At 43.9% G+C, this 27,582-nt stretch overlaps 1 protein-coding gene across 3 annotated transcripts in view; it reads left to right on the top strand.

The window, feature by feature from the left end:
• Positions 1-27,582, top strand: part of TTLL7 (tubulin tyrosine ligase like 7) — a 124,029-nt gene that overhangs the window by 46,567 nt on the left and 49,880 nt on the right. For all 3 annotated transcript variants that reach the window (XM_060232110.1, XM_060232109.1, XM_060232111.1), the window contains 7 exons: positions 18,143-18,359; positions 19,693-19,857; positions 20,527-20,685; positions 24,381-24,475; positions 25,377-25,524; positions 25,617-25,690; positions 27,310-27,445. In XM_060232110.1, coding sequence (XP_060088093.1) covers positions 18,143-18,359; positions 19,693-19,857; positions 20,527-20,685; positions 24,381-24,475; positions 25,377-25,524; positions 25,617-25,690; positions 27,310-27,445 — 994 coding nt within the window. The remainder of the gene's footprint in view (positions 1-18,142; positions 18,360-19,692; positions 19,858-20,526; positions 20,686-24,380; positions 24,476-25,376; positions 25,525-25,616; positions 25,691-27,309; positions 27,446-27,582) is intronic.

Below are 27,582 nucleotides of genomic sequence, written 5' to 3'. Positions count from 1 at the left end.
GCTTCCACTGAATGTCCACTCTCCTTTCTTCCTTCGCCCATTTCAGATAGGTCCGCCACTTTTCTTTAATTCTTGATCTTCTTTCTTTCCATGATTCTTCTTGCGACATTATAGCAGCTATATCTGACTGGACAAAATCAAAGAGGTAGTTATGCCAAGTACTTTCCTTCCATTTACTTTTATCCTTCCATCCTGCCGCTATTACTGCTTTACCCGCTGATATCATTGCTTTTAGTAAATCTTGATTGTTCTTCCCTATTTTTTCATTCCCTAATAAACTCATCTGCATTAGTTCAAAGTTAATTCTCGGCTCTACCTGAAAGAATTTCTTTATCATTCCCACTACCATATCCCATAGTTTCTTGGCCTCAGGACACTCCCACCACATGTGGGAATACCATCCCTTCTTTCTTACAGTGCCAACACTTAGGGCTCAACCCAGGAAACATATTGGCTAAAGTAGCCGGAGTTCTATACCATTTGGTGAAAAATTTCAATTCCATTTCTCTAACCTTATGTATCTTAACTTTTTTTAAACCTTCCATTATCTTCTCCCCTGTTCGTTTCGTTATTTGGCCTTCTAAACTTCATGACCGTTGAAGGTAGCTTATTGCTCCTTCGTTGCCTGAATTCATACTCCTGTATAGAATGCCTACTAATCCTTTTTTTGTTTTACCCATTAATTTATAAAACTTTTCCATAGGTTCTTCTTCATTTAAATTACTCTTCTCCTCTTCCTTCTTAACTTTAGTATGCAATCCTGTAGCCTTAAGCCAGTATTGTATTCCTACGACTTCTTGAAACTCATGTCATGGTTTTAACTTATCTAGTATTAACAAATCTTCTACCCTTCTAAATCCTTTAGCCTTAAGTAGTTCGCTCCACCTATGCTCCTTATCTCCTTCCATCAACATTTCTAATGGCGTCCATCTAGATACCCGATTCAGCCATTTCAGTTGCCATTTCTTCCAAACATTTAGCCCATTTTTCCTTGGTCCCACGTTTAAATTAAGTTCCTTCGCCCCCATGTTCGTAAAGATGCCATGTTTTCCTACCCCATTATTAGCTTCATTCTCAAACCTTATCCATTTCTGATCCCCTTCCTTCTCTATTTCTAATAATGCCTTAAGCTGAAATGCTTCATAATAATTGACTATATCTGGGACTCCCCATCCAAGTTCCGATTTATGATTGTATGCCAATTTTTTTGGGAATCTAAGTTTCCTACTACAAAATATCCATTCCCTTATTTTAGTGTTCCAGTTAGTCATTTTTTGCTTATCTAACTCCAATGGTATCGTTTGAAAAAGGTACGACAACCTTGGCATCCAAAACATCGATACACTCTTTATTCTATTGGTCAGGCTCATCGTCCTTTCCCCCCACTGCTGCATATCCCTCTCTATCTTCTCCAAGATTTTATTATAATTTCCCTCCACTATCCTGTTAATATTTTTATAAATTTCTATCCCTAGATATTTAAATTTCTTAACTCCCATCCCCATATTAGTTATCCTATTAATCTCTTTCCTTTCTTCCAAACCAACATTAAAGTACATTGTTTCAGACTTTCCCATATTTATTCTTAAACCTGACACGGCTTCAAAATCCTCTAAAATAATTTTCGTTTCCCTAATGGCTTCTTTCGGGTTAGATATTGTCATGATTATATCATCTGCAAATAAATTGATTTTTATTTCCTCCTTTCCCATTCTACAGCCTTCTATTCTTCCTGAATTCCTGATCCTTTCTGCTAGTTGCTCTATCGCCATTATAAACAGGGATGGGGAAAGTGGACACCCCTGCCTCACAACTCTCTCAATTGGGAGCTGATCCGTATGCTCGTTATTTACTCTTACCACTGCTGACCCCTCCCTATAGACTTCTTGAATGGCTTTTAAGAATAGTGGCCCAATCCTACATTTCTTCATTATGGACCATAAGAATTCATGGGACAGCGTATCAAATGCCTGGTATACATCTAATTTAAGTAAAGCAAGTTGCCCAGAATGTTTATGGTACAATACATTAAATATATTCCTTATAGGATGTGCAATACTCCTATTCTTCACAAAACCATATTGATCCTCTTTTATTATATAAGGTAATATGTTCCTTAACCTATTTGCTAAAACTTTAGCGAATATTTTGTAGTCCTGGTTAAGTAGACTTATTGGTCTATATGAACCCACTTCCCGAGGATCTTTCTGGGGTTTTAATATTACGGTTATTTCAGCCATTCTCCAAGAGTCGGGAGCTTTCCCTCCCTTCAATATAGCATTAAACACTTGTTGTAATTCGGGGATCAGTAACTCCTTCATCTCCTTATAAAAATCTGCAGTAAAGCCGTCTGGCCCTGGAAATTTACCCACTTTTAAATTGTTCACAACTTCCTCTATTTCTTGAACTGTTATTTCCTTCTCCAAACTCTCTTTGTCTATGTCTTCCAACACTTCTCCACTTTCTTCAATATGTTCTGTTATATCCCTCCTAACGTATAACTCTTTGTAGAATTCTTGAAACACTTGCCTAATTTCTCTCGGGTTCTGCGTGACCTTTCCTTGTCTCTTTATACTTTCCACCTTTTGCTTTTCTTTCCTAGTCTTGAGATAATTAGCCAGTCTCCTAACGGAGTTTATTGAATCTCTTTGAAACTCATTTCTTACCATGGTTTGTTTTTTCCATAATGCCCTCGAATCCATAAAGTCCAATTGTTTCCTAATCTCTTCGATCTTTTTTTTTCCTATCAGGGCAGAATCTAATACCTTGACTGCTCTGCAGTGCACCTAATTCCTGGAGTTTCTGTGTCTTGTTAGCATACCATTCTTTTTTTATTTCTTTCTCCATCATACAATGACCTCTTAACACTGCCTTTGCTGCTTCCCACAAGATATTTGTGGCCACTGTTCCCTTATTTTCTCTAAAATATTGTTTTACTTGATTTTCCATATATTGTCTATTTTCTTTTTTTAATAAGACCATACTGTTAAATCTCCAGGTCCTTCTAATTTGCTCGTTTTTTGTCACCAGTTCTATATTTAGTGGAGCGTGATCTGAGATCCATATTGGATGGGTTGTTACTTTCCTCAACTCCCAATTATTTGATTTTTTAAGAAATATATAATCTATACAAGAAGCTGTCTTAACCAAATAGCTTACTTTTAATAAATGTTTATATCCCTCCTCTCTCCTTAACATCCCAGATAGTTGAAACTTGGAAGTCATTGGAATACTATATAGTAAATCTTTTAGCAGACCACCCTGAGGCGAATATTCTTCTACTTGGGGATTTTAATGCCCGTTTGGGCCCTGATGATATAAGTCTTGAAGTTAAGTATAACAAACTTTTTGGTGTGCTGGAGGACTTTGGTAAATACTTTCTTCTGCCCAGGCAGTTTAAGGACTCAACCTCCAACCTTGCAGGTTTATATTTAGTTAAAGTGGCCTCTAAACTGGGATTGCATGTTCTGAATGGCACCTGCCCCCAAGATTACCCTGCTGAATTCACCTACATGTCTGGTCAGCACTCCAGCACTATTGATTACATGTTAGCATGTGCCTCTCTAATTCTTCAAATAACCAACTCTAAAGTGCTCCCTTATAATGATAGTGATCATTTCCCTTTATTTTGCAGATTAAAACTGCCTCTTTAACTCAAGATTCACAGCAATCTTCTGTGTACAAAAACTCACAAGTACTAAGACTTTAGGGTGAGGTGGTTTCAACAGAGGGTCCAAGTGGTATTTGATGCTGAAGATCCCCAAATTTATAAAATAAACGATTTGGGAACTAATATACAGAGCAAGCCTCTTATGCAGGATAACAGAGTGGTACAAGAAATACAAACAATCTTATATGAATCTAAAGTCCATTCTTTAACTTCTAAAAAGTACTGTAAATCTTGGTTTGATGCTGACTGTAAAAGTGCGAGAAAAGCTCTTTTGCTCCCCAAGGATGGAATAAAGAGTCAGACACAGAGTATTGGTATAAAATTGGGCCACTTTATTCAGTATTCTAATAAACAGCAAGGGTACCCCACCAGCGGCCTGGCCAGGGCTAGGGGTCACTGCGACCGCTTCCCTGCCATTAATGGGCGAGAGACCCAGCCCCCCAGCCGGAGCTGAGTGTTACTCATCTCCTTCCAGGCAGGCCCAGCAGGGAGGCACGCACCAGAGGGCCCAAACCCAGATGCACGTTTCTCCAGAAAGGCACCCTCTAGCCAAGCCCTCCCAGACAGTCTGCATTCTCCAAACCCGTGTCTTCAAACCCCAAGGCTGATCATGCCAGACCCCAAATTCCCCAAAAAGGGGATGCTTCACAGTCCTCCCCTAGCCGCATAGTGCCCTAAACCCCAAAAACCTGCCGCTAAAGTGATCGTCTATTTAATAGCGCCTCCCGATAACCAAATCCTCAATCCACTGCATTGCTATGTAGGGTAGGCAAAAAACGCACCCCAGCCACTGCCAGTCAGCCAAGGTGTAAAAAATTCCTACCCGGCTGCTCCAAGGAGGCAACCAGCAATTGCCCACATAACATGCAGGGTGGGTGGGAGGGCCGATCGTCTGCCAAGACGAAGGAGCCGATGAGGAGTGCAGATCTGACAGATAGACTGTCAGATCCCGCCTTTTTCTCTGTGCGCTGAAACGGGCGCCCCCTGACTCTTCCCATCCAGGGCAGCAACCTCTGCTCATGCAGCCTAGCAGCTATGCTGCAGGCTGCAAGCATAAGATTAGCCCTTCATTGTATATTCATGAAAGTAAACAGTAATCAGCGATCTGCAATTCAACAAGAGCTAGGGGCTCAGAAAAGGTCTATAAACACTTAATTTCCCAAAAGAAAAAAAGATCTATATTAATTGCTTTTGATGGAACTAATTTTGGCAGCCAAACAGAAAAATTCTTCTTTGCTCAGGCACCTGGTATCTGGCAAGAAACAAATTCCGCAGGGCCAAATCGATTCCCCAATTCCACCTGGTAAATGGTCTGCTGTTTAAATCCAGCTTTATAAAGACCTTCCTTGGCCCTCAGTTATAGATTGATGATTTTAAGGATCTCCCTTCTTGGCCTCCTGTTTCACAAGATGAAATTAAATCATATATTGCCCAATTGAAAACTGGGTTCAATGGACCGCCATCTGAGGTCTTTAAAGAAAATATTGATTGGTGGGCACCTTTTCTTGCAGACTTATTTACCTTTATTGATTCTTTGGGATTTATCCCTGATGATTGGAACACAGCGACAGTGGTTCAAATCTTTAAGAAAGGTTTAAGTACGGATTACGCTAAATCTTCTTCGTGGTCTCTGTGCATCACACCAATGGGAGAGGCGCCGGCGCCGATCACGATCGGTAACTTCAAAGCCGCGGATTTCCGCGCCCCCGCCCCGGTGCGCATGCGCAGGCACCCCTCCCCTGCGCATGCCCAACGGGGCAGGAGCGGACATCCCGCCAGTTCTCTTCTGACCGCCGCTGAGATCAGTCGATCTTTCCTTCGGTCGGTGGATTACTTGCTTCAGCCTTGCTGGTTTTCTTTCCAGTGCGGATTCTTCTAGCGTTATCGCTTTCCTTCATTTCGTGAGTGGGGTGGAGTGTTATTTTTGTTATTTTTCCTTGACTCCAGTATCCCTTTCCCTTCCCTTCCCTCTTCCCCCCCTCACCCTCCCCACGCTTTCGCGTATGGAAAAGCGCTGGGGCTTCTTCAAACGGTGCAGGCGGTGTGGCAGTAAGATCGCCCCTCCGGACGGCCATACCCTTTGTTTGCTGTGTTTAGGAGAGACACATAAACCGGACTCCTGCACCCATTGCGCGAGGTTTTCCAGACAAACCCGCAAAAACCGAGCGGCTCGTCTCGCGGCAGCCTTGGTCGAACAGGCGCTGTCTCCGAGGAATATGGCGTCATCAGAAAGCGCGCCAAAATCCTCGACGTCGGTGGTCGATACCGACAAAACCTCCCTCGATGCCGATCGCCCCCTGAAAAGAGCGGGCTCGGCTTCGTTATCAGAGACCTCGACACCAGCGAAGAGGTCTAAGGAGGATAAAGGAGCTTCTGCGGGGTCGAAGAAAAAGTCCGACAAACAGAAGCATAAGAAGGTTCCTGCGACCTCGTCACCGACATCGCCGCCCGATCTAACAACTCCAGTGTTACCGCCTTTAAAGTTGCTGGCCTCCCCGGCTCGGCATCGACCGACTGTGCCGCTCGAATCGATGTCGACGCAGATAGCGATCTCTTCCGACTCCGACCGAGATCTGGAATCGGCGCAACGTCTGGTGAGCGATGACAGCCCTTCGGACCTCACTCAGGAGGAGAAGGACAGCTCTCGAGATCGACCGGAGACGACTCCTCGGGATCGATCCCGCAGTGCGCAGAGAGTCTCCCCTCTAACACTGAAACGGGTGCCACATCCGGACCAGCTTAAGACATCCCAACGGGACCGATCCTGGAGTCCTCGGTATCGACGGGATCGTCGGTCATCGAAGGAGAGATCTCCGGAGGATCGATCTCCTAGGAGGCACCGAGAAGTTTCCCCACGACTGTGAACACCGCCACCGCTCTCGTGGGACCAAAGGCAATGGCAATACCTCTACGGGTCCTGCCCGATGCCGTCCATGTTTCCCTGGTTCCCTCCTCGTCAGCCTGATTGGGACCAACGTTCGGAAGCATCTTACCGTTCGAGGACATCGTACCGCCCCCCGAAGCGCAAAGCGTCGGCGTCGATGTCGAAGCCTCCGGCCGAGGAACCGGCAAAGAGGAAGAAGTCTCCTTCCACCGAAGAGACTGTGGCCCCGGAACCGATTCGCGATCGACCCGCTCAGTCAGACCAGTCGGAGTCCCCGGACTCACCGAGATCCTCCGAGGGCTCTATCCAAGAGGAGCAGCTGTCCTCAGAGGAGCTATCTCCCCCAAACAAGGTCGGAGAAGACCAGCCCATCTCCCCTTCGGAGGACTTAAAATCCTATGGGGAACTGATAAAAAGGATGGCTCAGTCTATATCTTTGTCGACCATTCAGCCTGTGCCTGTCGTTACCGATAGTGTATTCGACATCGTTCAGATGGATACATCGACGGCCGTAGCGCTTCCATTGACAACGGTGATGTTACACACTGCAAAAGCTTCATGGGACAAGCCTGCTTCCACCCCTATTACATCGCGCAGGCTTGATCACATGTACCGTATTCAAGAATCCTCAGCGGACTTTCTCTTCAATCACCCCCGACCCAATTCAATCGTAGTGGCTTCATCCTCCAAGGCCAGGAAGACCCACGCCACCCCTCCAGACAAGGAGGGTAAGAAGCTAGATGGTCTGGGGCGAAGTTTTTACACGGCAGGAGCATTGGGCCTCAAGGTCGCCAATTACGCTGCCTGCATGGGGCGCTATCAATACGCCCTATGGGATCGTGTGTCCACCTTACTCCCAGGGCTTCCAGAACACTCCAGAAATGCCCTTAAGAAAATCCAGAACGAGGGCATGGCATTGGCCAAGCAGCAGTTAAACTCCGCTAAACACGCTGGGGATATAGGTGCCAAGACTCTTACTTCGGCTGTGACTCTTCGGAGACACTCATGGCTGAGGTCCACAGCCTTACAGGCCGACACCCAGGCTTATGTCGAGGACTTACCTTTCGATGGAAAGGGGCTATTCAGCGCCACCACCGATACGGTGCTCCAAGACATGGACAAAAGCATCCGTACCTCCAGGAATCTGGGGGTACCGGCGTCATCCAGGCAGCAAACCAAGCGTCCATGGTCCAAGGCATGGAGCAAGAAACCCTTCCAGAAGCAATCTGGGGACCAACAATGGCGGCCCAAGACCTCGGGCTCCTTCAGCAAGTCCCAGTACGGGGCTAAGGCCAAATACTCGCCTACCTCCTCCCAGTCTTCCAGGCAAAAGGGGAACAGGCCGGCTAAACAGGGCCTTTGACTCCCCCCCCTTCCTTTACCACACCCCCACCAATTCTTCAGACCACCCCCGCCTCTGGCCCTTTTTCCGAGCGTGGTCGTCCATAACAACAGACCACTGGGTGCTGTCGATAGTCCGGCTGGGCTATCTAATCGAATTTCTACAGGAGCCGAAGGCTCCAACATTCGTCTACACCACCCCGTCTCCCACCCTCCGAGAGGAGGTGAGGACTTTGCTCGAGAAGAAGGCCATAGAACCCGTTCCGCCAGACCAAGTCCGAATGGGGTTCTACTCCCGCTATTTTACCGTCCCGAAGCGGGATGGGGGCCTGCGGCCCATAATGGACCTTCGGGGACTCAACGACTTTATACCACACCAAAAGTTTCGTATGACATCCCTGTCCAACATACTTCCTCTGCTAAACCCTGGAGACTGGATGGCTACATTGGACCTCCAGGATGCTTATTTTCATATAAGCATCCATCCAGCTCACAGGAAATTTCTAAGGTTCGCCATTGGGACTTCGCACTTCCAATACCGTGCACTTCCCTTTGGGTTGTCAACAGCCCCAAGGGTATTCACAAAGACTATGGTAGTGGTGGCGGCCCACCTCAGATTGCAGGGCATAGCAATATACCCGTACATCGACGATTGGCTTCTGGTGGCCGGATCCGAACCCGACCTCCTGAAGCATATCTCCACCACCCTGAACCTCCTCCAACAGTTGGGGTTACGAGTGAATATGAAGAAGTCCTTCCTCCATCCATCCCAAAGGATCCAATTCATTGGGGCGATTCTGGACACACAACAGTGCAAGGCATTTCTGCCGGAGAAAAGAGCAAAGGACATTATAGACTTAATACACATTTTCCGGTCAAGCCAAACCGTAACTGCACTCCAGATTCTGCGATTGCTGGGACTAATGGCAGCCACTACGGCGGTGCTGACGTTTGCACGGCTGCACATGAGGAGTCTTCAGTTGTGGTTCCTGAGACGATTCCGTTGTGGGATAGACCCTCCGCTACGCAGGTTTTCCATTCCGCAGGAGATCCTGGCGTCTCTGACGTGGTGGTGCCACAAGCAAAACTTGCTTCAAGGGGCACCGTTCCACAGGCCACAGCCGACAGTGACTCTGACCTCAGACGCATCCCTATGGGGATGGGGGGCACATGTCAACGGTCTTTGCGTGGGCAGCAGATGGCCCAGGGACCACCTGCAATATCATATCAACTTCCTAGAACTTCTGGCGATTCATCACGCTATCCTCTCTTTCAGGCCACTGCTGGCAAACCGAACTGTAGCAATACTGACGGACAACACCACGGCGCTGGCCTATATAAACAGGCAGGGCGGCACGGTGTCTCGCAAGTTGTGTTTTCTAGCATTGCAGGTATGGCAGATTTGCATGGAGATGAACACTTACCTCTTTGCAGCTCACCTCCCGGGCGAGCAAAATGTATGTGCGGACTTCCTCAGCAGGGGAGGAGCGTCCCTGCACGAGTGGGAATTGAACTGGACCTTCCTACAGCCGGTCTTCCAGGAGTGGGGGACTCCGGAGATAGACGTCTTCGCCACTCGGGACAACAGAAAGTGCGAGAACTTTTGTTGCCGGGGGGGGAAAGATCCCTTGTCGCTGGGGGACGGTCTTCTGCTTCGCTGGTACCGCCTCCACCTCTATCTGTTTCCCCCGATCCCGCTCATCACACGGGTGGTGCAGAAACTATACTCAGAGCGTCCGAGGGGCATCCTGATCACCCCCTGGTGGCCCAGGCAACACTGGTTCGCCCCTGTGCTACAGTTGTCCAAGGGCAGGTTTCACCACTTCCCAGGGGAGCCGGACCTACTTTCCTCCCAGCAGGGCAGGATAGTTCACCACGACGTCCCGCATCTGAAATTGACGGCATGGAAGCTCGGCTGAGCGAGCTGTCAGAGAGGGTGCAACACGTCATCCTTAATTGTAGGAAGGAGTCAACGAGGAAGTCCTATGCCTACAAATGGACTCAGTTCGTTAAATTTGCCTCTCAAAGGGGCAGTGACGCAAGGAGGGCGGGCCTCCCTAGCATCCTTGACTTTTTGGTCTCCTTGTTAGACAGGGGACTGACGGTCTCTTCCATCAGGGTGTACCTGGCGGCCATCTCAGCCAACCATGAGCAAGTTGAGGGCAGGTCGGTGTTCACTCACCCTACCACCAAGAGTTTCCTGAAGGGGCTGGTGCGGCTGTACCCCTCTGTCAGGGCTCCTTTGCCTTCCTGGGACCTACCCGGGGTTTTGGAGGGTCTCATGGGAAAACCCTTTGAGCCTATGGCCACTTGTTCCCTGCAGCTTCTTTCATGGAAAGCGGCTTTCCTGGTGGCCATTACCTCAGCACGTCGGGTGGGAGAACTGGCGGCTTTGCGATGTGACCACCCTTATCTGCAGTTCAGCACGGAAGGGGTGCGTTTGCGACCAGATGTGACCTTCCTACCGAAGGTGGTGTCTGCCTTCCATTTAAACAAGGAGATTTACTTACCGGTCTATTTCCCGAACCCCACTTCGGCTTCGGAAAGACGTTTTCACGCTCTTGACGTGAAGCGCGCACTCTCCTTTTATTTACATAGAATCAGACCGGTGCGCAAGGACTCCAGGCTCTTCGTCTCGTATGCCTCGGCCTCTATGGGGCAGAGAATCTCCTCACAGAGACTGTCCAAGTGGTTGACAGAGACAATTAAGCTGTGCTACTTGCTACGTAAGCGGCCTCTGCCGGGGCCTATCAGAGCTCACTCCACGAGGGCAATGGCTACCTCAGCTGCGTTCATGAAGGGGGTGCCTTTGCCAGACATTTGCAAAGCAGCTACTTGGTCCTCCCCGCATACGTTCATCAAACACTATGCGCTGGACCTTCAGTGGAGACAGAGTTCGTCGGTGGGCAGTGCAGTTCTGCAGTCGCTCGCCTATTGACGGACCACGCAACCCTCCTCCAGGTATGTGGTGAGCTTGCTATTCTCCCATTGGTGTGATGCACAGAGACCACGAAGAAGATAAACAGGTTTCCTACCTGTAACTGATGATCTTCGAGTGGTCATCTGTGCAGTCACACTACCCGCCCACCTTCCCCACTGCTGCGGGTCCGTCCAGGGCTCCTGCAGCGGTCAGAAGGAACTGGCGGGATGTCCGCTCCTGCCCCGTTGGGCATGCGCAGGGGAGGGGTGCCTGCGCATGCGCACCGGGGCGGGGGCGCGGAAATCCGCGGCTTTGAAGTTACCGATCGTGATCGGCGCCGGCGCCTCTCCCATTGGTGTGACTGCACAGATGACCACTCGAAGATCATCAGTTACAGGTAGGAAACCTGTTTTTACCAACCCATTAGTCTCCTAAACATATGCAGCAAGCTTTATGCCAAACATCTCTTGGAAAAGTTTAAGAATTGGCTGGCCCAAGATGACATGATAGCAGTAGAGGAAGCCAGTTTTAGAGAGTTCAGATCAACCCTGGACCATCGCCTTATTAGTCAACATCTAATTGAAAAATACTCTCATAAAGGCCCAATATCACTATATGCTGCATTTGTTGATCTGAAAGCAGCCTTTGATTCTATCTCGAGATCGAAGCTATGGGATAGCCTAGAAGCTGCCTGTATTGATAGGAGGCTGCTTCTACTGTTGCGTGCTTTGCACGATAATACACACCTAAAGGTCAAGCTTAACAGGAAAGGATATTTAACAGACCCCATCATGACATTTAGAGGTGTTAGGCCGGGATGTCTACTAGCTCCTTCCCTGTGTAGCTTCTATATTAATGGCATAGTTAAACAATTGGACTCTCCCAGTTTACATCCCCCCAAATTACACCACCACTAGATTTCTGTATTATTGTATGCCAGCGATGCTGTCCTTCTAACCAGAACACCTGTCGGCCTTAGGAGAGCACTCAAGAAGTTTGCAGATTTTTGTCACAGTTTGCCAGGCATTTGAACTAGGTTGCTAGACCTCTCCAGGCAACTGGTGAGGAAGGGGGAGGAACTTACCTGGAGAAGGAGGAAGGCCCAAGCCACATCATCAGCATCACACAGGAAGCAATGTCATCATACTGCAATGTCACTGCAACACTCTGGTATTTGGACAAAGTTTCTGTGGTAAAAATGGCATTGCCAACATGTTGCTGACATGATACTATCACTTCCTATGCAACATAGCCTGGGCCTTCCTCTTTCTCATGGTATGTCCCCCCACTGGCCAGCTGATTGGCAGTGGGGGACAGGGGCGCATGGGACTTGCACTTCCACTGGAGGGGCTGACAACCCTAATTTGAACCTAGGTCTTCCAGATTCTAATCTGACACTCTTAACCACTGCAGCATGTTCACCCTATCATATTAGAGTATATAACATTGTTAATATAATTTACAAAAGGTTTAGCAACAATAAATGATTCCCTCCCCCCCTGAAATATAATGGTAGTTGAAACCATTCTCCATCTTAAGGAAAGCTTTACTAGTTGGGATAGACCGCATTGGTTAGGGTAGATATGAAAACACAATTAATGGTTTCAGCAGCAGAACAGATGGATATGCTAGAGAAAGCAGTGTGATCTAAAAGGGTCCAAAGCTGAAGTCTAGTAGCACCTTTAAGACCAACAAAATTTTATTGAGAATATAAGCTTTTGTGTGCTAAAAGCACACTTCACCATACTTACATTCTCAATAAAACTTTGTTGTTCTTAAAAGTGCTACTGGACTCCAGCTTTGTTCTGTTGCTTTAGACCAACACAGCTGCACAGCTGGAGCTTTCTAAAAAGGTCCATAAGGTGAAAGTGGTGACCCAGTTCACCACACAGGGTCATGATAGTTAATATATTACACACAGTCTTGTAGGCAGCTCCTGATGGGGCAAATAATGGTCTCCAGGACTATATGGGCTCTGAAAAATAATTTGAGAGAACAGGAGCCTTTCGCCCTCAGGCCTCTGGGCTGCTTCTAGATGGAGTTGTCATAAAGAACTTGCAGCCATAGTATAACTTCAAGTCTCCATAGCAAATGGGCTGAAAGTAACGTGGAGTTTGGTCTTGAAGCATATTGCAGATGTAAATATGTCCTAGTGAAATGGCTAGTTGGAATTGAAAATAGTGGTGATACTGAAACCTTTATTATAAAAGAAAATGCCATTTAAAACTATAAATATCTAAATTTAGTATAAAATCAAGGACAGACACAAAAAGATCCTGCCAATACTTCGTTTCTTTGTTGGCATTTAGTGTGTGGTCTCTTGAGGCTCGTAGGAATAAAGTCTGCACACAGCTGCTGTTAGGCAAACTATATACACTATTTACACAGACTAACAAAGTTTTCTGCATATACAACCACCATCCATCCACCACACGTAGCACTGGGCTACAATATATTTATACAGCTCAGCACAGTTCATTATCCAATCAGCTTAGTGCTGAGTCATTATACTCTTCCCCCTTACATCATCCTAGCTGATGCAATCTGGAGGACTGCCAGCTGCCAACTGTCAGTTAGATCATCTACTGTCATGTAGATCATTGCAGCTCTAGCTGTGGTCTGATAACTGTATACTCTGACACCCCTCCTCATGTCTCAGACCACTAGCTTCAACATTTCTCTCAGCTTTAAGAATCTGTCCACTGCTACATTCTTTGTAAATATATCTGCCACATTACCACAAGATTTACAATGTTTAAGAATGTCCATTCCGTTATTTACAGCTTCTCTAACGTTTTGGTAATGGATATTTATGTGCTTACTCCTGCTTTTTATTCCTCTGTCAACTGCTAGATGCTGAGCAGCCGTACTATCACAATGCACCTCCACCAGTGTTAGATCTTGTATTCCCAGATCCCTCATTAGCTGTATTAACCATTCAATTTGAATGATAGTATCACTTATTGCAGAGTATTCTGCTTCACAGCTGCTCATTGAAATATGCATTTGTTTCAGCGCTTTCCAACTAATTAGTGCACCATACATGAATATTGCACTTCCAGAGGTAGACCTCCTGTCCGGTCTTTCCCCACAACTTGCATTACTGTAAGCCATTGGCACTTGTTCACTGTCAGTGCTCATCATTAATTTGTGTCCTGCTGTACCTTTCAGGTACATAAGTACACGTTTGGCTGCAATCCAGTCCCCTTGCCTTGGCTCTGCACATTTTTGACTTATCAGATGTACGGCCATACAGATATTGGGGCTGGTCCAGCATGCCAAATATTATAGTGATCCCACTAAGCACTGATACATTTGTTTATTTTCTAGAACAGTATCATCCTCTTCTTTTATATAACCAGTTGTCATAGGACTCTGCATGACCTTTGACTCAGACATCCCATACACCTTTAAAAGCTTTTGAATTTTCTTTTCCTGGCTTAATTGGTAATGGCCTTCTGCACTCTTAGTAATCTCCATGCCGAGATAGTGCTGTATCTCCCCCAGGTGTTTGATTTTAAACAGAGCTTGGGCTTCTTTCACAAACTATTCAAGTTGCTTATTGCTTTTACATAGGAAACACAAATCATCTACATGGAGCAAAATGTAACATTCTTGTCCATATACCTCATGACTGAATAAACAAGGGTCAGCCACACTTTGACTAAATCCTATACTCTCCAGTGCTTTACTTAAACATTTGTTCCATTCATTCGCTGACTGCCTAAGACCATACAAGGCTCTGTTTATTTTTAGGACAGGCGAATCATTTGCATTAGGGAACCCAGGAATTTGCTGTAGATATAATTCCTCCTTTATGGTGGCATTTAGATATGCGGTTGTAACATCAAAATGATGTACTGCCATGCCACTCACCCCTGCTTAACACAGCGTTGCTTTCAGTGTTTCAATTCTTACAGTAGGTACAAAATTTTTGTCAAAATCTCTGCCCTCTAGCTGTGTAAACCCTCTAGCTACCAGCCTCGCCTTTTTCTGTAAAGACCCATCAGTCAGGCGTTTCAGTTTATACAGCCACTTACAGCCGATGACTGTTTTACCCGCTGGAAGAACCGCAGGTGTGAATACATTGTTTTCTTTCAGTGAGTCAAATTCTTTCTGCATTGCACTCTGCCAACCATCCCGTTCTTCACGGTCTAAGGCTAGCACTTCTTCATAGTTTTGTGGCTCTTTAGAATACACATAGTTTATAGCTGTACTAAACCTGTACCTCTCTGGAGGCATGCCTTTATTGACTCTGCTAGACACTCTTATTTCCTGTTTTGCACTCTCTGAAGTCTCAGAGGACTGTGACCTCTGTCTTGCTCTCGGAGAGGATGCTTCTTGTTTTATAGTTACACTTGCCTCCTCAACCTGCTGGGAAATATACACTACCCATGCACAGTACCTCAGCTGTCCTGCCATCTGCAAGACTGACAGATTTTAGACTTGCTGGCACAATGTCTTGGAGTAGTTTCTTCTCACAGCAAAACATCTGTGTAGCTCCCAAGTCCACAATCCACGGAGCATGCTGCAAGTGCAAGTCTGTCCTCACCAGCATAGCCTGCTGTCTCTGAGACAACTTCTTCTTGCCTCTTTGCATCTCAGGGCAGTTTCTTCTCAGATGTTTCTCAAACCCGCAGGAAAAACATTTTCTTACTTGCAGAGCTCACTCCTCTGGCTGCTTCCAGCTGGACGTAACTCCTCTCTCGTCTGGTTCTTTCACTTTCCCGGGCCTCTGGCTGAGACTAGCGTGGGCAGCTTGCTCTCTACATTCCTTCTGCCGCTGGTCCTTGGCTAAGAGCTTCCTGGTCACATAACTCAACGTGATTTTATCAGCATCCTACACATCAAAAGCCATGAGCAGCATTGCAAACCACTCATGGAGAGAGCTTAAGATTATGTAGACTTTATCCTCATCAGGAATCACCTTTCCTCTCTGCTCCAGCTCCTGGAAACACACCAAACAAGGCATTGAGGTGGTCTCTCACTGACTCCTCTGGCAGCATTCCTTTATGAGCAGTTTGTCAGGGCAATTAGTGAACCAGCAGTCTGTTGCTTGTACATGGCCTTCAGACCTTCCCAGGCCTCCTTCGCCTGCGTCTTTCCCGACACGTGCACCAACTGGTCATCTGCAACACTGAGGATTATGGTGGCAAGGGCTTTCTGGTCCCAGATGGTCTCTGCAGGTGTGGGTTCATCGGGAGGATCGGATATGCATTCCCACAGCCCTTCTCGTTTCAGATAGTGTTCCATCCACACTGCCCACACATTGTAGTTAACGGGAGTTAGCTTCTCCACCAGCAATGTAGCTGTAGCCTGAGCCATTCTGCTCTGCACCTGGTTATCAGCCTCGCTGGTCTCCTCCTCCAAGCAGCCTTCTCCCTCACTCCTGAAGCTTTCCTTCATCTCCTTCCAACGAACCACCACCACTCAGGGTATGTAGGCACAGCGGAAGCGTGCTGGGCCCATAACCCTGTTGGCGTTTAGTGTGTGGTCTCTTGAGACTCGTAGGAATAAAGTCTGCACACAGCTGCTGTTAGGCAAACTATATACGCTATTTATTTACAGATATTTACACAGACTAACAAAGTGTTCCGCATATACAACCACCATCCATCCACCACTCGTAGCACTGGGCTACATTACATTTTTACAGTTCAGCACAGTTTATTATCCAATCAGCTTAGTGCTGAGTCATTATACTCTTCCCCCTTACATCATCCTAGCTGATGCAATCTGGAGGACTGCCAGCTGTCAACTGTCAGTTAGATCATCTACTGTTATGTAGATCATTGCAGCTCTAGCTGTGGTCTGATGACTGTATACTCTGACATTCTTCCTTAAGCCAATAAACCCATCCTACTCTGTTTGATTATTGCCCATCAGCGAAAATAGACAAGGGAATGTTAATATTCATTGAAGCATACATACAAGTAAAGAAAATACATATTTTGTTCAAAGTTTAAACAGCACAGATCTTAATTTCCAATTTTGCTGAAAATTCTCGGTACCAGTACTGGGGGAGGGGGAAATAAACTGAAAGGTATAAGATGAGATGGGATTAGAAGAGTGAAACTGGAGAGAAAGGAACAAGTAAGCAAAAACAAACAAAGTAGAGGAGGGAAGGGTATATCAAAGAGGTGGGGGAAGAAAAGAGACTGCTCAGGGGAAAAAGAAGATGATGATACTGGATTTATATTCCACTGTACACGCTGAATCTCAGAGCAGCCACTATATCCTCTACCTCCCCCCCCCCCCAACAGACACCCTGTGAGGTAGGTGGGGCTGAGAGAGCTTTTTACAGCAACTGCCCTTTCAAGGACCTGTGAAAGCTATGGCTTTCTACCAGATAAGAGTCCTCGCACTTAACCACTACACCAAACTGGAAGAGATGGGAAGGAGGATGAACTGGCAGAGATTGACCAAGAGAGATATCTTGGGGTCATGGTAGATAACTCACTGAAAATGTCAAGACAGTGTGCAATTGCAATAAAAAAGGCCATCATGCTGGGAATTATTAGGAAGGGAATTGAAAACAAATCAGCCAGTATCATAATGCCCCTGTATAAATCAATGGTGTGGTCTCATTTGGAATACTGTGTACAATTCTGGTCATCGCACCTCAAAAAGGATATTATAGCATTGGAAAAAGTCCAGAAAAGGGCAACTAGAATGATTAAAGGGTTGGAACACTTTCCCTATGAAGAAAGGTTAAAACGCTTGGGGCTCTTTAGCTTGGAGAAATGTCGACTGCGGGGTGACATGATAGGGGTTTACAAGATTATGCATGGGATGGAGAAAGCAGAGAAAGAAGTACTTTCTCCCTTTCTCACAATACAAGAACTCATGGGCATTCAATGAAATTGCTGAGCAGTCAGGTTATAACGGATAAAAGGAAGTACTTCTTCACCCAAAGGGTGATTAACATGTGGAATTCACTGCCACAGGAGGTGGTGGTGGCTACAAGCATAGCCAGCTTCAAGAGGGGGGTTAGATAAAAATATGGAGCAGAGGTCCATCAGTGACTATTAGCCACTGTGTGTGTGTGTATGTATATATATATAATTTTTTTTGGCCACTGTGTGATTCAGAGTGTTGGACTGAATGGGCCATTGGCCTGATCCAACATGTTCTTATATTCTAGGATAAGATGGTGGAGAGGAGGGAGGGAGATAGCTGTAAGGATTGCTGGAGAACTATGGTGGGGGAGTGGGAGGAAGGGGCAATAAGAGTCCAGAATTGAAAATATATTTCCAAAGGGGTAGCTCAGGTTTCAATTTTAATTTACTTCTTGTGGTGTTCTCTCCCCCCCCCCCCTTCAAACCAGGATCTCTCTTATAAGAAATGGAGAAAAGCTGCATTCTCAAGAACACCTGATAGTCCAAGAATACCTTGAGAAGCCCTTTCTCATAGAAGGTTACAAGTTTGATTTAAGAGTGTACATTCTGGTTACTTCTTGCGATCCATTAAAAATATTTTTATATCATGATGGACTAGTGAGAATGGGTACAGAGAAGTATCATACTCCCAGTGACTCAAATCTGGTAAGTGAATGTCTGGTTCAAATGAAATGCCACATACTACAGCAGGGAACTCTTTAGTAACTAATGAATCCTTTTAATGGTAGGGAAGTAAAATGAGCCTCTCAAGATAAATTTCTTTGGCTTGGCTACCATCTGCCTTTGTATTTTATTTCTATTGAATTGAGGTAAAAGGTATGAAGCTTCGTGCAAACAATTGTAGTTCCAGTTTTCTCCAGCTCTAGTTGTATTATAGTTTTCCCTTCACCCTGTATTGGAGTCTGTGATGCATGTCAACAACTATAACCTTCTCTTGATGTGGTTCAGATTAATAATTAAAACTCCTACATTCTTAAAGATGACCCACATAAGAGGGAGTGAAGCCTCTAAATGTGCAAGTCAGATGTGCAGAACCATCTTTATCCAGAGTTCAGTATACAGATCTGTTTCTATTTTGAATGCTTAATACATGGGACCTTGCCTCATGAACGAATGAATGAAACTAAGTGAGTTTAAAATTATTTCAGTGAGTGAGATCATATTTGTGGGATGTAGGGGTGTGCAAAAAAGAAAGAAAGGTATTTTCAGGTTCAGGTGTATTAAACCCCAAAAATATTGTTATTTTTCAATATTCCCAAATTCCAATATTGCTATTATATTGGGATTAATTAGATTTAAATGGTTGGGAGCCATTTTAGCTTGTCAGATGCTATTTGGTATTATTGATTAGACCTGAATAAAAGCCTAATAATTTCAGCTTTTATTCAAGTTCACTATATCAGTAGCAGAATCAGATATGAGAATCTGATTTGGCTTAGAAAATCCCATAATAATATCAGAAAGGTGTTATTTGGGTATTTATTCAGCTCAGTTTTTGCTGAATGCACATTATATCAGATGTTTAATCCTAAAAATGTTGTTCACAATTTAGGGCTGATTGATGTGTTGAAGTCCTCATGGCTGCTCTGTAGATTATTGATCAAGCATATGCTGGAAGGTCCATGGTGGGAACTTAATTCCCAAACTGAGCTCAATTTGTGTGAGTTTGACTTCCAATATATTAATCTTTTGCTGGATTAGGCAAGAACGCTGTTTGTGTAATTCTTCTCTCATCTAATAACTCCAAAACTTTGAAATGATACTCATGCTATCCATACATTTCTTAGTGTTGATATCCTTGATAATGGGCTATTAAATTACTATTTAGTAGCCATTAAGTATAAATGAAGCAGTGTAAAGGTCTGGTCTGTTTTCCTGGTGCTGCTCAAACATACCCCACCTTCAATTTTAGAATGTCATCTACAACATTTATCTCCATTTTCTATTGATGAGTCTCTTTTCTGTCTCTTGCGTTTAGAGCCAGCTGTATATGCACCTGACCAATTACTCTGTAAATAAGCATAATGAACGTTTTGATCGAGATGAAACCGAAGACAAAGGCAGTAAGCGCTCTATAAAGTGGTTTACTGAATTTCTACAAACAAACCACCTTGACGTTTCCAAATTCTGGAATGATATTTCAGTAAGAAACAACTAATACACAATAGCTGTTTTTATTTGTATGTTAGTGTATTGGAAGTACTCTTCCCCTCTCAACTTGATCTGGAATCTAATTCAGGTTTTGATGCCTAAGCACGTGAGTTCTTAAATTTGCTAGACTTTATACAGGTGTTTTTTTATTTTCATTTATTTATTCATATTATCCCACCTTTTCCCCCAGTGGGGACCTCAAGTGGTGTAAATCTTCCCTTTCTCACAACAATCTTGTGAAGTTTTTTTAGGTTGAGTCTATGTGACTGGCCCAAGGTCACCCAACAAGCTCCTATGGCAGAGTGGGGATTCAGGTTTTGGTCTCTCATATCTTACACTACACTAGTATTTTGTCATGAACACAGGAAGTTCTGTCATGTTTTCGGGGAATTGATTATTTCATGTCTTGAAGGTGGAAAATGGACCAAGAATCAGATTGTTCCAGGCAACTCATAAATGCACTGAGCAAAATACCACGTTGGCAATTGTCTTTAAAACTTTAAATTAATTTTTAGGCTATTGTGATTTAGAGTGAAATCAGCTGTTGATTAGATTTTCTAAATTCAGTAGGATCAGTCCAGTTTCTACATTTGACTATTACCTTCCTGTGATCTCAAAAACAACACATCATTCTGTTATCCTTGCTTTCCCCCCCACCCAGGAACTGGTGGTAAAGACACTTATAGTAGCAGAGCCACATGTCCTTCATGCTTACCGAATGTGTAGACCAGGACAGTCTCCAGGAAGTGACAGTGTTTGCTTTGAAGTTTTGGGGTTTGATATTCTCTTAGATAGAAAACTCAAGCCATGGCTCTTGGAGGTAAGTTGTTTTTAAAATGAATTGGAAAAACATGAAAGGAACATTAAGTAAAACTAATATTCAGTCTGTGTAATAGAGTGAAGGAAAAAGTAAAATTGTTCAGAACTTACTAGATAATATTTGGACCCGATAGCTGGTTCATATTTTATACAAAAGCTGAGCCCGCTTGCAGGGAGGGCAGAATATAAATCCAATAAAATAAAACAAAATAAATAAGAATGCTAGATGGGACCTCAGTTTTCAAAGGCAGTGTATTTCTGAAAGCCTGCTTGTGCCCTAGCAACTGTGGGGTAGCCCTGTTACCCTCCTGCCTTGTTGGGGGTTTCCCAGAATCAGTCTGCATTTGCAATCCCTCAGCAACAAGTCTTTGCCTCTGTTTGACTCTGAAAGTTGGACTTGCCATGAGTTCTTCTAGTGAGTTGGTTGTTTGAATCTGGTGCTTCATGTTCACCTTCTATAATGCTGATAAAACAGCCAAACTTAAATGACTACAACATATGATACATCATTGAATGGACCATGGCCTACTGGCATTAGTACTCTGTTGTACACCACTGTGTGGTGCTGTTCCCTCTGATGTTTGATTTTTAGCAGATCTCAAAACAAAGGGGATTTTGAATTTAGCCATTCTTAGAACCTTTCTCACAATTCCAAGCAATGTCCCAGGTTGGCATATTTCCATTTTATTTATGTCATCCATGGTCTCTTCTATTTCATAGGAGACCAGAATAGTTTGCCTTGTGAGGCAGAATGGATTAAGGGGTAGTGAATTACTTAAGGGCATCTCATGAGCTCCTTGTCCTACTGGGGATTTAAAATGATTTCCAAGGCTTGCACCATGATAATTTTTAGACATTAAGGAGGGGATGCTCTCAGAGTAGTCTGGAGCTCAGGGTCATTTCTAAAATAGCTTGGAATTAAGTGTAGGACTGTAATGCTTTGTGTGTGCAATCCTGTGCTTGCTTGTAGAAATAGCAAATAATTAGAAGTTGTCTCTGTCTTACATGGGGTGAAAAATACTCTATGGTGCAGAATAATAGTTAGCTGCCATTTTAGTGTTGCATAACTTAACAGCAAAGCAGAAATGACACCCTCTTCTCCTGACTCTAACATGTATGACTGAACTGATTGTTTCTGAAACTACAAGCACAAGAACCATCACCTAATAGGCAAGTATCTAATTTTAAATTAGCCCACCTTGCACCATCTAGTGGAAGGAAGTTGAAAATTCTTATTTCAAACTGAGGAGTCTGTTCTGGTCAGACTTGTTTCTCCTATACAGTTTTCAGATGAGAAAACCACCACTTTTTGTTGAGTACATTAATAGGTGCATTTGTGCATAGAGAAGTACAGTTTTTGTGGGTGTCAGCTGAATAGATCAGAACACATATCTGCATGGCACTCCTTGCCTTTTCCAGACACTCAACCTCTCCCAATTGCTGTCAAATTCCAAGCAATTTTAAAAGGGCTGGGATGATACTGAACTTTGCATCAAATGGCAGAAGTTGCTGCCTGAAGTATTGCTGTATGAGAGGAATCACATTTCTTGAAGCAGTAATGGTCATTGTGGGACTGGGTCAGAGAGTGAGTTTGGATGAAGAACTAGGGGAAGCTAAAAGCTAATGAGGAGTCTGGACAAGAGGTAGAAAGAGTCTATGGGATATCCTGGAAAGAATGGTCAGAGAAAGAAAAAGGAAAAGAAACTCCAAATGAAACTGAATGAAAAACAGAAATATCAGACTGGAAATGTGAGAGGAACAAATATAAGTTAACACGTCTTGGGTTGAGGAAACTCAATTTCAGCATTTCAAGGAGCAGTAGACTTCGTTCTGCAAAGGCAACAAGATACTTGGAAAGGGAATCTTAGCTAATTGGGAGTGGAGTGGCTTAGCCCTTGTTGCAAGATCGAAAGAGAAGTTGCCCAGAAGGTTGGGTACTCAGAGTTCACACCTTGGTGCCTGTAGGTTAGACAGCAGAAGGGAGTGTATAAAATTGAACTATCACTTTCTGACAGAGCGCCAAACTAAGCATAACAGAAAGAATCGGCTTTTTTGATCAGGAATGCACAGGAACTCAGTTCCAGCTGGCTTGGCATCAGGCCAAGGAGGTGTGGCCTAATGTGCAAATAAGTTCCTGCTGGGCTTTCTATATAAAAAAGCCTTGGAGAGAATGTGTGATCCAGTCACCTTCTCCATTGGCAAATGGATGGAGTTCCCCCCCTTGTACCCTTTGCACTGAGGAAATAGTGCCACAGAAAGTGCTAAACTCCCCCAAAGCAATAGCACTGATCCAACTTCTCTCCCTTCCCATGATTATTTATTATACCCTGGCTTTCTTTCATCACAGAATTCAAAGCAGTGTCCCTATTAGGGTTCCTGAGTGATCTTCCATCCAGGTACCACCTAGACCCATACCTGCTTAGTTTCAGCACAGTTGTATGGTGTGCCATAAAACCATTGTCATCAGTTTTTTAAAACTGCAGGGGAATATAACCATTGCTCTCTTTTTAATTTCTGGTTTGAGGTAGGACCCAGGGAGTTGGGATAACATGGACCTAGACATCCTGATAACATATTTAAGCAACATCAGACGCTATTGACCTCTTTTTTGTTTGTTTGTATTGGTCCTCCAGCATATATTTCTCAGTGGGGCTGGGTGACGTGCCACTGGCACTAATAAAGGAAATATATTTCAAGCCTAGGCTAGGAGCCAGTTGAAATTAGCTCCTTTGACCATATCAGTGCCTCACAATTTCTTGGCCCCACTAATAGTGGTTATCCTCAAAGGTGTTTGAACCTTCCTGTGGATCCAGGGCTTTTTCTGTGGCAGGAACTCCTTTGCATATTAGGCCACACACCCCTGATGTAGCCAATCCTTCTGGAGCTTACAGTAGGACCTGTACTAAGAGCCCTGTAATCTCTTGGAGGATTGGCTACATCAGGGGTGTGTGGCCTAATATGCAAAGGAGTTCCTGCTACAAAAAAAGCCCTTTGTGGATCTAAATGTATTCAGTGGGTTCAGTTCACTGAATAATAGGCTCCAGCATGAACTCTATGGTAGTGACTAAATACTCAGTTTGCACCTAATGCGAAGAGTGCATGGACAGCACCTGGGTCTTCCTTCTAGTTGTGTTTTGTAATACAAAAAAATATAGAGGAAGGTAAATCCCCTTAAACCAATGATTTCAGTTATGATTACTTCTTGGCACTGAAACAATGTACATTGAAAGCACACTAGCATAATAAAATTTTATGTAAGTGTTCCTGTTTGGTTCATGCTTTATTATGGTCAGTGTGCAATCATGTTTTGTTGTCATATATGTTTAGATAAGGGAATCCACTCTTACTAGATTGCCCCACAAGTTCTCCTGCTGAGATACTTTTCTAATGTTCTGATTATAAAAGAAAACAATCGCAATGTGAATGTATTTGATAATACCACTATTTCGGGGCATTTTACTTACAATCAAGTAGGTAATGCACAAGTGGTTAGAATGAGCACATGGCAGAGTGTGTATACATATGGGGGGGATACAACTGCCACTTTTGTTTCTGAAATTGGTCCAAATATTTTGTGTGTGTGTGCACATGTGAGTACTTGAGAGAGAGAAATGGAGACAGATTGTTTCCCAGCTTTTTACCCAGTGGGCGAAACATTCCTGAACCTGCGCTGTGCTATTTTCTGGATTTCCTCAGATTAATCGTGCCCCAAGCTTTGGTACTGATCAGAAAATTGACTATGATGTGAAAAAAGGTGTTCTGCTGAATGCATTAAAGCTGCTCAATATAAGGTAAATTTATCTGACTCTTGCTTTAGTTATGAATAAGGAAAAACTATATTTTAATGTTCCAAAGTCATTGAAAATGCTTTGTGGAAAACAGCATTTGTGTTAAACTCCTTAGGTTTAGATTCTGCTCCAATGTTTGCACTGCAAAGCTGGTAATATCATTACCTTTTTTGAGACTACATTAGAGAACATGATAAGTCCTGATTTGGTTAAATCCCTGGAGCTCTAGATAGCCCAAGGCCAGCATTACTATAGAACAGTTTCTTCAGGTGGCATCAACTAATCTCTGGTTCTTAGGGCGGAATGACATATTACAGTTTCATTTTGTGATCATTTTAGAAGACTATTTTTTCATTTTTCCCTATTAGGGGAACCCCCATGTATCCCAGGGAAGATGTGGGTTTCCTTTATAGGCCAAATAGCACCCTGAAGGACCATTTCAAGTCAGGAGGGTAGAATGTGAGGAAGGCTGTGAAGCCCCTTGTCCGTGCTTGGTATGGTCCTAATCCAATTTGGGTACCACACATGTCAGTTGAGGGGAATCTGTAGCTCACACCTGGCTTCAAAAAGAATGGGGATTCTTAATGTGACATTAGGTGGGCTTCTACTCCTTCTGCTATCTCTTGATCATTTTGTGGGATAATGACCAGAAGCTTTCTGGCCAGAAGCCTGTCAAGGTACAAAGATACCTGTGCTGCATTAAAATGGGCAAACCAAACATAGTCTTTATTTTGTTGGAGGGTCCATACATGATTGCCATTTTCTCAGTGTAGTATCTCTACAAATGTTACCATGGAATTACTCGACAGTGTACTGACATGATATAAGTGATTATGTGAAATGTGGATACATTACTGTCTTCCATATTTTAATCATGTCTGGCTATCTATAATATTTGTTCCAGGACAAGTGACAAAAGGAAAAACTTGGCTCAGCAAAAAGCAGAAGCTCAGAAGAGACTTTATGGTCAAGGCTCCATGAAAAGGCTGTCACCAGTGTCATCTGACTGGGAGAAACAGCGCCGCTCACTGGAGAGGAGGAGAGAGGAACTGGTATTGAAAACAAAACAGAACAAAAAATCAGGAATTTCTGTCATTTCACAAGAAATGTGTTTGATTACTTCTTAAATGTTCTTGATTTCTAGAAAGAGAGACTTGCACAAGTACGCAGGCAGCTCTCCAAAGAACAACATGAAAACAGACATATGGGAAATTACAGGTAACTATGATTCTGCCTTTTCTGTCCAAAGTAGGCCATGGATGGCCCTTTACTGTAAGCAGTAATGACATTGACTGTATTTAAATCCTGTTTGTGCACAAATTAGTATAACACAGAAGTGGTACCAACTAATTTAGGGATCAGTTTGCATAAGTTGTAGTCAATGTTCCCTCTAAGCTGCAGAGACTTGTGAGCAAAAATTCTACTTTGTGAGCTACTGGTATTAAAGTTGTGAGCTGCTGCATAAATTATTGTGTTCTGAGGCCATTTTTCCTGAGCTAAGACAAAAAATGTGTGAGCTGGAGATAAAATCTGTGAGCTAGCTCACGCTAACTCAGTTCAGAGGAAACACTAAATGACATGAGCCAGCCTTTTCTGACCTGGTTTTAAGCTTTGTTTCAGGGAATTTTGGGTTTACTCAACAGTTTATTGGAAATTCCTCAATCAGAGATTAAGTGATGCCATATAGGCTTTCTTATCAGATAGCTTGTCCATAGCTTCCAATTAGACATGAGTTGATCAGGCCCTGTGAGACACAACTGTAACACAGGGCTGTGTGTGTGTCTGAGGTACCTTCTCAGTCCAAACAAGGTACAGAATGCCCAACTAGCAAAGCCAGCACTTTCTATGAGTTGACAGTGAACCCTAAAACATGTTGAGAATCCTTAGCAGTACAAGGCAGTCTGTGATAGATGCACAGGAATTCCTTAGCAGATTAGTATTGTTGGTTTTCTGATACATAGGCATCATTGTACATATTAAGTTTTGTAAATAACAGAAAGACAGACGCTGCCAAAGACTATGAAACTTCTTGCTTTGGCTTCTCCAGCTGTATGCAGGCTATATTGTTCCACCCATTTGGAATGGAGACCTCAATTAGACATGAGTTCTGGTGATCTATCACAGGTTGCTTCAGCTCAGTTGAATGGGCTTAGAAAAAGTTCTGGACTGATAGCTACTTTAAGAAGAAATAAGTGGGACTGCTAGGAGGATTGACTCCCCCCATTACTTAAAAACAATTTTTATAATTCTGAATTGTGAATATAATATTTTGTTTACATTTTATGCCTCATGTGCACCTGAAATTGACATTTCAATGATTATTCAAAGACTAAATCTTATTTCCATAGATGGCAGAGTTTATTTTTTTATAAGCACTTCTCCACACTTGCCCTAATTAATAGGCACACATATGTTTCTTTAAACTAGAATGAGTATGTTTGCAGTATGCGTTAAACATGATGAAGAAGATCTGCTGTTTGAACATGAGCAAAGACTGGGGGGAAGGGGAAGGACCGTGGCTCAGTGGTAGAACATCTGCTGAGGAACTGGCAGCAGGTGATGTGAAAGACCACTGCATGAGACCCCGGAGAGCCTCTGTCAGTCTGAGTTGAAGCACTGACTTTGATGGACCAAGGGTCTGATTCAGCATAAGGCAGTTTCATGTGTTCACATGAGCATCTCATTGACATGAAAGGAAGCAGTAATAGTGATCAGCTCTGCTCTTGTATGTCTCCAATTCATTTCAATGTTGTAAAGTGCTCAGGTGAAGCCTCTTGTTGGATTGTAACCCATGCTTATGTTTCATGGCTTTCTTCTGCTTTTTAAAAAAATTGTAGACGAATCTATCCTCCTGATGACAAGATGCTACTTGAAAAATATGAAGGTTTGTTAGCCATTGCCTTTCAGACATTCCTTGCTGGAAGAGCAGCCTCACTTCAGCGGGAAATGAACAACCCTCTGAAAAAGATGAAGGTACCAGTGGAGTAAACTATTGATATCAAGTTTGATGCTTCCTTGGACATTATGGAGTCTTTTAATAAACATCTTATCATAAAATCATTGTGGAATTTTTCATGATTCACTTTGCAGTGTTAAAAGGCCAGGGTGCG

This window comes from Heteronotia binoei, chromosome 2 (genome assembly GCF_032191835.1).
Source record: "Heteronotia binoei isolate CCM8104 ecotype False Entrance Well chromosome 2, APGP_CSIRO_Hbin_v1, whole genome shotgun sequence".
NCBI classification, from domain to species: domain Eukaryota; kingdom Metazoa; phylum Chordata; class Lepidosauria; order Squamata; family Gekkonidae; genus Heteronotia; species Heteronotia binoei.
Note: the sequence above shows the minus strand (reverse complement) of the source record. Positions and strands in the feature narration are given on the sequence as shown.